This window comes from Monodon monoceros, unplaced genomic scaffold, assembly GCF_005190385.1.
Source record: "Monodon monoceros isolate NGI ecotype Baffin Bay Population unplaced genomic scaffold, NGI_Narwhal_1 Super_Scaffold_20, whole genome shotgun sequence".
Classification (NCBI taxonomy): Eukaryota; Metazoa; Chordata; class Mammalia; order Artiodactyla; family Monodontidae; genus Monodon; species Monodon monoceros.
The window spans coordinates 35,641,427-35,655,130 of NW_021703777.1; the positions used below are offsets into that span (position 1 = coordinate 35,641,427).

General features: G+C 42.1%; 1 protein-coding gene across 5 annotated transcripts in view; it reads right to left on the reverse strand.

Moving 5' to 3' along the window:
- Window positions 1-13,704, reverse strand: part of AFF1 (AF4/FMR2 family member 1) — a 205,772-nt gene that overhangs the window by 91,120 nt on the left and 100,948 nt on the right. For 3 of the 5 annotated variants that reach the window (XM_029235699.1, XM_029235700.1, XM_029235701.1), the window contains one exon: window positions 523-646. In XM_029235699.1, coding sequence (XP_029091532.1) covers window positions 523-646 — 124 coding nt within the window. Of the gene's footprint in view, window positions 1-147; window positions 189-522; window positions 647-13,704 lie in introns of all 5 variants that reach the window. The other 2 variants (XM_029235703.1, XM_029235702.1) reach the window with 2 other exon arrangements.

Sequence of the window (13,704 nt, forward strand, 5' to 3'; positions counted from 1 at the left end):
GTTCAGAAGATTTTCATATTTTGTTTTCAAAAACGATCTCTAGGATAAGTTGTCTTATTTTCACAAGTGTGACCCTTGTTCAAACTCACTTTCATCATGAAGTCAAATATGGTGATAAATCAGACTTTCTCATATTCAAGAAATTACCTTGTAGGACTTCCCTGGTGGTGCTGTGGTTAAGAATCCACCTGCCAATGCAGGGGACACGGGTTCCAGCCATGGTCAGGGAAGATCCCACATGCTGCGGAAGCAACTAAGCCCGTACGCTACAACTACTGAGCCTGTGCTCTAGAGCCCACACGCCACAACTACTGAGCCCGCATGCTGCAACTACTGAAGCCCGCGCGCCTAGAGCCCATGCTCCGCAACGACAAGCCACTGCAATGAGAAGCCCGCACACCGCAATGAAGAGTAGCCCCTGCTCGCCCCAACTAGAGAAAGCCCGCGCAGCAACGAAGACCCAATGTAGCCAAAAATAAATTAAATAAATAAATTTTTAAAAAAAAGAAAGAAAGAAATTACCTTGTAGGGCTCTCCAAAAAGGGGAATCTTTTCAGAAAATGCCTCTTTCTCTTGGTGAGCTTCCTGGTTGCGTCTTTCCTTCTCTCTAATTCGAAGCAGGTTTCTGTCTTCATTGTACAAGCTGCTTCAGATGCCACAAAAGAACAAAAACAAAGTTTATCAGTATCCAAGCTTTGCTGTGCATACGTACACGTGTGAGGGAGGCAAGGACAGCTCAGGAAGCCTCTATGACAAGGGAGCTGGTTTAAAGAGAGCCCAAGTCCCTCGTCCCACTCCTAGATTAAGGCCTCAGTCAGCTGGCTGCGACCCTCCAGCTTCGGGTCCTGGTTCTGGAAAACTAAGCGTTCACTCTGGGCTACTGGCTTCATGGCTCAGGACTGACTCCAAATGGAAGAGTCTTTTATAGTCAGTGGTGGGACTGAGACAAGATTAATGATATTTTTACTTTCGCCTTGCGAAATACAGGGTAGAGGTGGACGCTTTTCATCTGACGGAGTCAGCAGGATGTGAACTTTAAAAAGGCTGTTTTCCTGGATCAGTATTTTATATTTTGGAAGATTAAAATCCAAAGGCTTATTTCATAATTAAAAGATTACCAGGCACCCAAAACAGCATTTACTTTATTCTCAGCCTACTCTACTGGAAGAGTCTTGGCATGTAAACCTGAAAAGATAACTTTTATTTCTCATTTCAAATGTCAAGGATGGGAAAATCCAATTTTAGATGTCAGCTCTACCTACTAAGAAACTATAATCTGATTGCACTACTTAAACCACATAAAAATGCATCCTAAATCATCAGCCCCGGCACCAAAGGGGTTAAAAATGCATCTACTGGCAAACAAATCACGAAGCTGGAAACCCAAAAGAGTGCAGTTTTAGCATGCAAACCAAAAGTGGGCTTGCCTTAGGTCAGCAACTCGGGCCACGCCCTCCCAACCCCGACATGTGATATGTAAGAATAATGAAAATAAGAACTATTAAGACTTTTGTCCTCATAGACTTGCTTTAGAGTATCTACTGAATCTTTCCCCCCAACATTATGTGAATAAATCGGAAAATATTCAACTGTTTCTCCAAGGCTCTATGTACCTTAGAAATTCTAGCCCTGATGTCAGACACGCTCCCCCACCCCTTTCCCGGCACCTAGGCCCTCTCAGAATTTCTCTGACTTCCTCTGACAAGAGCCTACTTACTGGTCTCCCTGCCTCCACATCTTGTCCCTCTAATTTAGCCTTCTCAAGGAGAGAAATCCGATCTAAGGCTCTGGTTCTCATGTCACCATCCGTATTTTAAAATAACCAGCATTCAATGGCTCTTTGCTACTGCAGAATAAACTCTCAACCCTTGCTTTGGCATTAAAATTCCCCCATAACCTAGCACAGACCTACCCTAGAAATTACCTTCCTGTCTCCCTGCAGGCCTACCATATGCATTCTACCTAACAGTCATGTCCATTCCCCAAACACACCCGGTAAAGGGCAGCCTCTTGCTCTAACCCACCCCCACCCCAGACCCCCCTTTTACTGAAAGATAACCATTCTTCCAGGACCAGTTTACCTACAAAACTCCCTCAAACCACCTCTGTATTTCAGTCACGCCAGACCACTCCCTGCTCCTCGGTGATATCCTGGACTTCGATGCTTTCACTCTAATCATACGGAATTTCCTCTCCGTCTCTCTCAACCACGTACTCCTATCCCCAATTTTCAGCTACCAGCGAAGATCGGGAGTGAGTCCAATTTCACCCACTCTAAAGGCTTTCTCGGATCCACCTGACTTAATATACTGATTGGTTCTCTCCCCTTCTCCCCTTTCACCTTGAATGTCAAGCCCATCATAATAGAACCTCTCATATTTTTCTGCCTCCTGGTGCTAAAGCATGGTACTTTGCATAAAAGCTAAACAGTAAATGTTTTTTAATTTAAAAACAGCCACTATGCTTACAGTATATCACCTGTAATTTTTTAATTTAACTCTGAAAGACACGGTGTGCAAAAACAGTTTTTTAAAAATTATAATCATCTAAAAAATGAGTGTCTGCTATTTCCATAGCCCTTCAATCTACAGGTTGTGGGAAGCGGGGAGGTGTGTGTGTGTGTGTGTGTGTGTGCAGGAGGCTAAGCGCTACCCTGTTGAATTCACTGGGATGTAGTAAAGAATTATCTGTTTAGATCACCATAGCAAAAACTTTTCCTAGATGGGTATCTTGATATCAGATTTTAAAAGAACAGCAAAGTGAACATTTATGTTAGTCAACATACCAAAAACAGGAAAAACTAAAACAGAAACTGGCTTATGAAGTCTTCTTTAAGAAGTCTGAATCTCACACATTTCACACAGACTTATTTCTAGTTGACAGTAGCACAATGGACCTGTTGATCACTCAAGAATTCCTTTCAATTGTTTTATGATTTTGGTAATTCTTTTTGTTTTTTAATTTATTTATTTTTGGCTGCGTTGGGTCTTCGTTCTGCGCGTGGGCTTTCTCTAGTTGTGGCTAGTGGGGGCTACTCTTCATTGCGGTACAAGGGCTTCTCATTGCACTGGCTTCTCTTGTTGCGGAGCACAGGCTCTAGGCACGTGGGCTTCAGTAGTTGTGGCTCGCTGGCTCAGTAGTTGTCGCTCGCAGGCTCCAGAGCGCAGGCTCAGTAGTTGTGGCGCACAGGCTTAGTTGCTCCGCGGCACGTCTGATCTTCATGGACCAGGGCTCGAACACGCATGCCCTGCATTGGCAGGTGGATTCTTAACTACTGCGCCACCAGGGAAGCCCCAATTTTGGTAATTCTTGTTGGCTCAAAACACACACACTATGTGTAACATTAACATCCAACCATGGGAGCCAAAAAAGAGGGTTGATCAGGAAATAATTTTTTCCCTTCAAACTTGCTTCACAGCCACTTTGTTTGCAGGGAGGGGTAGGGCATGCAACTGTCCTCTAAGCAACTTGAACTCCCAAGCTTCTCTTTTGCAAAGCTACCTGGTACAGACAGCCCACACAGGATGCACATAGAAGGGGAAGCTGCTTTGCAAGGGTGTCTGCTCTGCTAGTCTCACCACAAAGGGAGTTCTCCCTTGTCTGTTCCTGCTGGTTATGTCAATGGAGTTTCTATAGCTTGACTGCTTGTTGAATGTTCCTGGCCTATGGCTCTGCTTTAAGAGGCAGAGTTCTGCCCACTTCCGAGTAATCGCTACCTTTCCCTCAGAAAGGGCACCCCAAATGGCAAAATTCTCAGTCCCAGACTGAAAAGCGAGAGTGTGTAACAGTAGCATCTCAACTATCAGGTTGCTCAGGGTCCTTGCTTAACTTTCCTGTCAACTGCACACACATTTAAGAAAAGCTACAGTGGTTTTAAAATTACTAAAGTATTTCTAAATCGATCAGCTCGGCCTTATCTCAGCATCAGTTAGGCTTTAGCACACTTCTAGATTTTTATTCCAAAATAATCAAAGCTGCTACAAAAATAATGAGAAGAACCCAATTTTACGAAATTCCAAACACTGGCTTACTGCTTTGGGATTCAAAAATTGAGGCACAGGCCTCCTACCGGGCAGGAATTCTACTAAATTAAGGATTCTGCTTCATTAAAGATCTGACTTCATTAGTTTAAAAAAAAAAAAAGTTTAAAAGCCACACCCAGATTTCACTGGCAGACATATGTAATATTATACCAATTCTGAGATGAGCTTTGAGTGTATTTTTTTTTTCTTATTCACCATCACCCTTCAATTGAGAAACCCAAAAATAGTGAGGTGAGGAAAAGATATCACAAGTGTCACTGGTAGGATGAGTTTTATGAGGCCTAAACTTGGTGAGAGAAACTCACTTTCACCCACACTGTCTGCTGGGCAACTCCCTCTTGGGTCTCATTCACCAAGGCCCCTGGGCAGGGCAGAAGGCGGCAGAAGAAACAGGAAGTGACCAGTCCAAGCCCCAGGATGATGACATAGGATAAGCTGTGAGCCCTCATTCTAGGCTGTCTACCTTCTCCTCGCAACTAACAGGGTTTTGCCAGTCATACTGGGCAGCCTTCTGGTTTATTTGGCTTTTACTTATTATTAAGTTTACAATGGCTTAATGGTTTGTTAAAGTATCAGGCAAATTTTTTCATGATCTTTTTCTTGGTTCCATTTTGAAATCAGGGGAAGTTTACATTTTAAAAACATTAACACAATTAATAGCATGACTAAACCATTGTTCAGCCTCTTACACACCACTGTTGTTTTTAAACCAAGGTGCAAGCAAGGAGGGGGTGGATGGAAGAATTTTAAATGAGGGGACTTTAGGAAGCAGTAAATGTCCTACGTGATTCGTAAACTCTGTAATTACCTTTGAATAATTACAAGTTGACAACCACTTCTCTTAATTAAAGGTGGCAGTTTTTCCTCTGGTATGAAGGAAAAAAAGCATTCCTGCTCTCACAGGATAACCTCACCCCAACATCAGGCTTGTCAGACTTTGTCACTGTTCACAGAGAGTGAGTTACAGTTGACCCTCCATGTCTGGAGATGTGGAACTCACAGACTTGGAAGGACCATACTAGGCCATTTCATATGAGGGACTTGAACATCCACGGATTTTGATGTCAGCAGCAGTCCTGGAACCAGTCCCCTGCAGGTACCAAGGGACGACTGTATAAGTTCTCCTTCACTGATTTCTACATGGCTCTTTGCATTAGATAAGAGGTTCTCAAACTTCAGTGAGCATCGAAGCACCTGGAGGACTTGTTCAAACACAGATCATAGAGACCTGCCCCCAGGGTTTCTGATTCAATCTGATGTGGCACCTGATATTTGAATGTTAAACAAGTTTCTAGGTGGTTCTGAAGAGTACAAGAGAGCACAGTCTTTGGGGGCTATATGGATCGCTTTAGGCTTACCAAGAAACAATAGCAATTATGAGAGCAGCAGAGCCAAGGACAGCCCCCACTTAGCACCTGCAAATCAGTGGGGACAGCTTTAGGCAAATCACATCTGCCTCCTATTTAATATTCACTACTACTCTGTGAGAGGGAGATGATTAATCCCGTTTCCCAGGTGAAAAAAAATAAGGCTCAGTGATCAACCTGCTATTAAATGGTAGACCTGAAAATTCAAGTGCAAGCCGCCTGACACCAAAGCTTCCGTTCTGAGTCACAGTTTGGTGGCTAGTAAAGCTTTCAGGCTATATTAAATAGAACAAACAAAGAAGGCATGCTAAAATGTGCTAATTTACAATCACTCATAATTGCTTATAATCCCTTAGTCTCAAAGAGGTACACATCGACAATTCAGGTATTATCCCTGCCAGCAGAGCATCTCAGAGTCATAAAACACATGTTCCCTTAAATGTATCCATACAGGTCTGTCCCTGCCCATGGACCCAACAGAAGGCCCTCTTAACTGGGGGTGGGGGTGGGAGTGGGGGGTGGGAGGGGAGGGGCATGACAGCATGAAGTTGCTCTTCAAATTATAAAAGCTGTGCTACAATTCTTATGTTAGAGCCTTTTTTAAGTTTACAGATTTAAGGTCACTGACCCCAAAATAACCTCTGGATTCACAAGTCATCTCTAATGTGCTATGGGGCTCTTCACGTTAATTTCTTTCAAGAACAGACTATAAATAAACTTGCACTAAAGTAGCCATTATATGCCCGATACTGGGCTCCACTCCCATTAACTTTTGGCTGGCTGACCTAGGCTATGTTCCTAGGGCCTCAGTGCCAGTTTTCTGGTCAGCCCAGGAGTCCCCACCTGCGGGAGGGGGGGTGGACAAGTCACATGGTGATGTGAAGCAGCTGGCTGCATTCAAAAACAAGTCCACGTGCTGACGTGCCCCCCCCCGGGAGGGGGGGCGGGTGCAAAGTCGGACCACCCAGCAGACATCCATGAGTTCCACCAAAAGTGTGCAAAAATATTTTTAGATAGGGAATAACTTTACTTTGCAGTAGGCAGGTTCTTGCTTTTGGATCATATACTACTGTCCACCATCTGCAAGTTTCAACACCGATGCCTCGGAAAGATTTCTGCAAAATACATCAAACCACCTCCTCTACCACATTTTTTTTTTTTTAATTATTATTAAGTGAACTAGAAAGACCGACAGGGGAAACCGCAGGCTTCAATTTCCAGTGCCTGGTGAGAGAGAGCAAGTGACATATGAGACTCACAAGCCATTACTAAGGTGGGCTGCGCCACAGATGTTTTCACTGACGGAATTCCACCACTCTCCATCAGCATCACGGGAGCCTGAACAAAGCTTGGAAAGCTAAAACCTGCCAGGGTGCGCTCGCTTTCAGAGAGGTGGTGAAACTCCTGAGGAATTCAGAACTGCCCAGTCAGCCCCTGAATGCAGTCGTCTGGTCAACCCCATGCTGGGGCCTGTCAGGGCACATTTACTCCCACTTTTCAAATGCTTCTCCTTGGGGGTATGGGCCCATGCATTAGAGCATTGAGATAAAATGAAGAAATCACAGCTCTGTAAGGATTAGTGAGAGTGATCCCCCTTTTTCTCTTTCCCCTGCACCAGAAAAGGAAAGAGCCTATGTGGAATGAGGGGAAGGAAGGCCCAAGTTGGGCTTGGGATGCGGGGGGGCGTGCTGGCTCTGCTATCATCTGGCTGTAAGCACCTTCCCCAGGCTGAGCCCAAGGGCCCTGCTGCTAACCTAGGTTAGTCATGCAGGATCCCCGAATGCCACCAGGCGCTTCCATGGCAACTCAGCCCACAGGGCAGGCTGTGCACAGCTGACTACCCATTTATCACCCTTGACTGGTCACTGCACAGACCTTCCTCTGATGGATGTGACCGACTCAAGTTTAAAAGTTAAATTCTCTCTTGGAGGACAGAGTGCAATTTCTCCTGTGTAGTTATTTTCATGGGCATGGAAGAGACATTTGGCGGGAAGGACAGGGTAAATCCTGAAATCGACAGGGTGCATTAATTCTCGAAAAGAACGAGTCTTTCCACTGTTTTAGCAGCACTATGCCATTCTGGTTTGAATGTACAAAGGACAGAGCAAAACATAAAACTCATAAGTCTGTTCACAAAAGATAGGCAACTCTGGATTAGAGAGTGGAGACATACGTCACAAAGTGACAGAGGCAAAAGGACAGCAGGCTTGGGTGATTATTCGTCACGCAAGTGACTTTTTTAGTTTGGAAGCCACCCCTGTTGACTTTTTAAGTCCATCTTCTCGCCTTTGTTTCTATGTCCTCTACTCCTACAATCCGGGGATCAGAGAACATTTTGCACATTGGCTTTACGAAAAAATGTCCAACTTTTTTTTGTCATTAAACTGTATCACTCATAAATGCATTTTAAAATGAGAAATCAAAGTGGCTCCATGTTTGAAGGCAGAAGAAATGTTGCTTCAAAGAATAGAAAATGTTTTTGGCTCCCGCTCTGTGCACGTGAAAGAATTCACAACCGGCTTTCTCATGATAAAAATCACTCAGCTAAATCTTTCAAGGATATCACCTTCATTACCTGCCCCACCACTTAACACACACAATAAATATAAAGAAAACATCACTTAATCCTACAACAAAATCTAATATGATATAAAAAATAAATACCAGCCAAAGCGAAATGACAAAATAGCAGTATGTCACAGGTGTTTTCCTGGAGGAGCTCCTAAAGGATCATCTCTAACAGCTCTCTCTGCTACTCACTTCTGCTTGCCACAAAATGCTCAGCCTCATTAAAATACCAGAAGAGTTGTGACTCCATTTTGCAAAATTCAATCAACCTTTAAGATATCTCATATACCTTAAAGGCATACTATGAGTTTTAAATTGAAACAGCCTCTACCTGGGCAAGCTTGGGGGGAAAAAAGTGAGTCACTTCACTCTTAACGAGAGACATGCTAATTTACTTTTCAAAATGAATCTGCCAGGTCCTCTGCAGGCATATTAATGTGGAGCAAAGGTCTGAAAGGATATACTTTACAAAAATCTATCAAGAAGGAGCACCAGATCAGGGTGGAGGGAGTAGGTGGTAGTTTGGTGGTTTAGGGAGTTTCTTGCTTTAAAATTCTGTTTTAATGTGCTTTTCACAAGGAAGTATTCATTCATTATTTGTGTAGTTAAATGTTCTAATTAAAACCAAAAGAAATAGCCTCATATCCATATAACAGTATCAAGATCAGGGGTAAAGAAATATTGGGGTGTTGCTCATTTTGGCAATAACTCTCATTAGAACCTCTGAAAATTGATTTTGGACCCTGAACTCAGTCTTAGATCGTTGCTAAATAATAATTATAGACCCACCTTCATAAAACTGCATTGAAGACTATGTTCCAAAGTTCAAACACCAGCAGCTGCTGTTTTTTAATTGGAGTAGTCTCACTATAACCCATTTTGTTCTTCTTAATAAATCACATAGGGAATTCCCTGGCAGTCCAGTGGTTAGGACTCCCCGCTTTCACTGCTGACAGCCTGGGTTCAATCCCTGGTCAGGGAACTAAGATCCATCCCTCAAGCCTCGTGGCAAGGCCAAAAAATAAAAAAACAAAAATAATTTTTCTAATCATATAAATATACTTTGAGGGGTATTTTTTTGCCCTATAGATGGAAAAGCACAAGAACTTGTCCTCTTACTGCTTGGTCTTAGAGGGGACATGGGGGAAACGGTGTGGGTGGGGATACACAGCCCCAACAAAAGTGGGATGAGGGGGAAGGAGACGAATGAGCTAATGCATTCCCATGTGCAGTACCCCAAGTCCTGTGCCTTCCAAACACATTTTAAAAAACAGAAAACTAGTACTGACGGAAGAAGGCCATCACGCCAATGACAATTACACAAACCACACCAGGGAGAAGAAATCACTCCCACTCTCAAAGATTTTGATGATGCACATAGCTGGCAGTTAATAAAGTATTTGTTTTTAATGTTACTTGAAATGAGAACGTCTTATTGTTACTGCCAAATTCCAGAAAACTCAGTCTGTGAGAAGGGTTCCCTAAAATGCTGACAGTACTCACCTGCAGTTAACTGAAAGGACAAAGAAGTTACTCACCGCAGTGGAAACAGGAGCACTAGAGATAAATCTGCCCCCTGACTAGTTATTTACATCTCCCCCTTTAGTTATACAGACCCCTGATGATCACAGCCACCTTGCCTCTGACGGCCTGCTGGTTGGCAGTGCCCATTTGGCACCCATCAGAAACACGGGTAGGAGCTGTTGGCTCTTCCTGCAAGTCTGGTCTGTACTAGGATCAACCAGAGCTCTGGCCTCATTCCCAGGCCATTCTTCTTGCACACTCAACTGACCATGAAGGACCACATCACATACCTATAAAATAATGAGGCTGGTGAAAGTCTGTATCATTACAGGCACAAATTAAAAGAATGCTGCGGTCACAAACTAGGAAAGAATGTAGACAAGCAAGCTTGAAGTTTTCTTTGCTTGTTTTAATGCTTGCCTCATTTAATTCATACTCAACTTTAAAAAAATGTTTGGGGCATTAAATCAATTAAGCATCCAAAATTCAAATGTTGTGTGGACTTCCTCACTTCTCATCCTGGGCTATGCGCTCCACAAAGCTGCCTCTTTCTAAAAATCATGAATCTGATCTTGTTATTCACCCATTTGATAAGGCTTCCAAGTCCCCTGCTGCCTACAGGATTAAAGCTGAGGGGTAGGTGTGCCAAGCAACCCTTCACCACCTGGCTTCCACTTACCCTCATGGACACAAACCCTTTTCCGCCCACTCCCTCACCTCTCAACCCTCTGAACACAAGGAACTGGGAGAAAGCACAACCCTCCTCTCTCTGCTAGTTCCCTGATGAATTCCTAAATTGACTTTCAAAGCCATCCAAAACATCACTGCCTCTAGCCTCACCTCCACTCTCACCTTCCATCTCCTGCTGTGAATGATTTCTTTCTCTGGGATACCTCTGTTCTTGCCAATCTGCCCATGTTTACATTTACAAAAACAAGATGAACTGTATACGTGCCTACAGATTTCCCTGGTTAGACTGTGAGCTCCTTGAGGACAAGGACTATTCCTGAGAGCTTAGCAAATAGTGATGCTTACTTAATACACGTCTTTGACTATAACGATTATATTCTGGCATTACTCAATTGCAAACAATCCAGAATTCTGCAGAATTCTGCCAGTCTTATTTATTATTTGATGACAAAATATGATTCACTGTCTGATACCTAAAACCGATTTTACCAGACTGTTGTACCCATCAAATGACTCAAACCTAGAAGGAAGCTGACATCATTTTTCCTAGGTCAGCCATGAAAGCTGCCTCAGCTAACATTATCAGTTAATGTTACAGGTTTTATTCTTCAACTAATCATAAAAGTATACTACACCAAAGGAAAAAAAAAAGTTTGGGTAACATTTATAGCAAATACACATTTAATTTTAAATCAACAAGATTCAGAACAATATTAATAAGCTGTCTCTAGGAGTAAAACTTCAGCAACAAAACTCCCACAATGAAAAATCTCTCTGTGCTGCTGTAAATGCATCGTGGGAAAAACAAAGAAAATACAAGATCTAGAGAAATAATTTTAAAATGCAAATCAGATTATGTGGCTCCTTCCACTGCTGAAAGCCCCCTCTATAGGTTGCCCTTAGCATTCAAGACTAAAATCCAGAAGCCTGGCCTGGAAGGCTCCATCCCCACTTCCTTTCAACTGCTACCTCCCAGATCTATTCCCCTCCCCATGCCCTTCTTCAACTACTAGCCACACTGGCCTTTCCATGCCTGGAATAGGTCGAGCTGTGCGTTGCTGATCCCCGTCTGGATGCTCGGTCCTAGAGCTGAGGACAATGTTGTCACTAATATCTCCGGTAATTATCAGCTCCTCATACAGGTCCCACACCTAAATGGCCACTCTCCCCGCCCAGCAGGAGCTCTCTAGCACTTCACCCTGCTTTGTCTTTTTATCAGTAAAATTGTCTTGTCTGTTCATTTATCTGTTTAACTATGTCTGGCGCCACCGCCCACCTCCATGAAGAATGTGCAGAAGGTCAGTCACCTTTTCTCGCCTGTGCCTCACTATGCACCCAGCTCTATCCCATTAAGCTAAATGAATATTGGCTGAATGGATGGAATTCTGCATACAGATGCAAAGACAGTAGTGGTTTCTTTCTTTCTTTTTTTTTTTTAAAGAAAATCATACAACTTGAAGTTAACAGAAGCATTTTCAAAAGACAGTCATTATTTAAAAACTAGGCAGTTATGGACAGAATCCTCTAAATGACTAATACATCAAAATTTCAAGTACCATATAGAAAGCAAGAGAAAAACAAATCATTTCCAAATTCATCTTGTGTCTCATGAGACTGCTAAAATGTCCCTAAAGGGATTTAAAAAAGCAACTCTTCTCTCAAATTATTCGGGAGCAAGTTTTTTGTTGTTTTTGTTTGTTTTTTGTTCTTTTAAAGAAGAGACTAATTCTACAGTCATAAGAGATCAAACATACTAAGTGGATATTTTTTGTCACTTAGCAGCTTAAGCACCAGATAATTCCCAACACACACCAAAGTAAACAAATTACATTCTATAGAACAGCTTGGAAAACTGTACAGGATTTACCATTCCAAAGGAAGAGTCCCTCCCAATGACTGAACTTCTAACACACATTCCAGAAAACCAATTGCACCACATACGATAAGAAGAACTGTTTGAAACTGGGCCAAAGTACCAAATACAGCTTCAGCCAGAACAAATGCTCAGCCTTTAGACTTGCTAACCAACAGCAAAAAGCAACAGGAAAAGGCTTACACTTGGAAAATGAAAGGAAAAGCAATGTCTGTGTATTGATAAGAACAGTGGGGAACAATGGGATAATAAGGAAACTGGCAAGATGCAATTTATTGCTCTAAAGAAGAAAATATTAAGAAACACTTATTCTTTAAATGGGTACACAGAGATCCAATACAGTTTTCGGTTACTGAACAAACCCACCAAAATTGTAGGGCTCTTCCTCCATCCCTTTAAGGAAGCTCATTCCATAAAAGGAGAGGATATCTAAAAACTTAATTTAACGATTCTCCATTCCCCAATCAACACACGACTGTTAGTAGTAGAAATCACTGCCAATTATATTTTAAACCTAGTTAAACAGACTGCTGTGGACACACATATGAAGAGAGAAGCCTTCTAAGACTGAAAAAGTTTCCAGGCTCTAACAATCACATGGAATAAAGCCACATGGATATTTAATCTTACTTGCATATTACACAAAACAGACGATGAAAATGTCCTGTAAGTGTTTTTACAGAACCATCGGCACTTTTTTTTCCCTTTACCTCTTGACTTACAGTTCTCTCTTCTTTTGGTTAACTGCACGTGCCATGCTTGTTTTCACAGAAAGAAAGCTTAATGTCATAAAAACTAAAGGCAGTCTCATTATATATTCCATTTCATTCCACAGACATTTCAAGTAGGAAGAACAGGGAGATCATTATAGGAGAAGAAAGCTGGAAACATGTATTGGTATTTTATATGGCAACAAGCAACAATGACATGTTTCTAAATATTCTCATTTTCATCCTAACCCCAGCTCACCTCCTACCACCCACTATAATTGGCATCGGCTTAAAGCTAAACAGTAAGTCATTGTTTTTCTGGAGAAGTCTCCCTTCATTTCGACCTCTGCTAAGCAGTGTTATGAGCCTTCCAAAGCTTGTCAGGATTCTCTCGGCTGGATTTTGGCCCAGCCAGGAACATTTATATGCAGACTAGATCATCTTTTCCCCATCACTGCCAACAGGCAGCTCACTTGCATAAAACAAGGGGTACTTATCAAACTTAATAAAGCATCCCTCCACCTTCTTCAATGCTAGTAAATGAGAATCTGAGAGCTCAATTATTTAAAAAAGAAAAGAAGTACACTTCAGGATTTTGAGAGATTATGTCCTTTATAATGCTTTAACATTTTCATTTTTAACTCTCTCTTTGAAAAGCTGAGGCTAATATATCCATTGTAAGGAAATGATAAGCAAACATTCAAAATTACCAATATACTGATAACATATTAAACAAGGCCTCTGATTATAAAATATTTCCTCCAAACAAAATTGCATTTAAAATATTTTTATGCCACTTAAAGTTATTTAAGAGCACTAATGCATTTATCTATCTATGGTTTTCGGTAGCCCGACTCAAGATCTTAATCCTCACAGAACGGTAACAGAAGACCTATTTGTTTCCAGTAAATATTGATTTTTATGTGCTA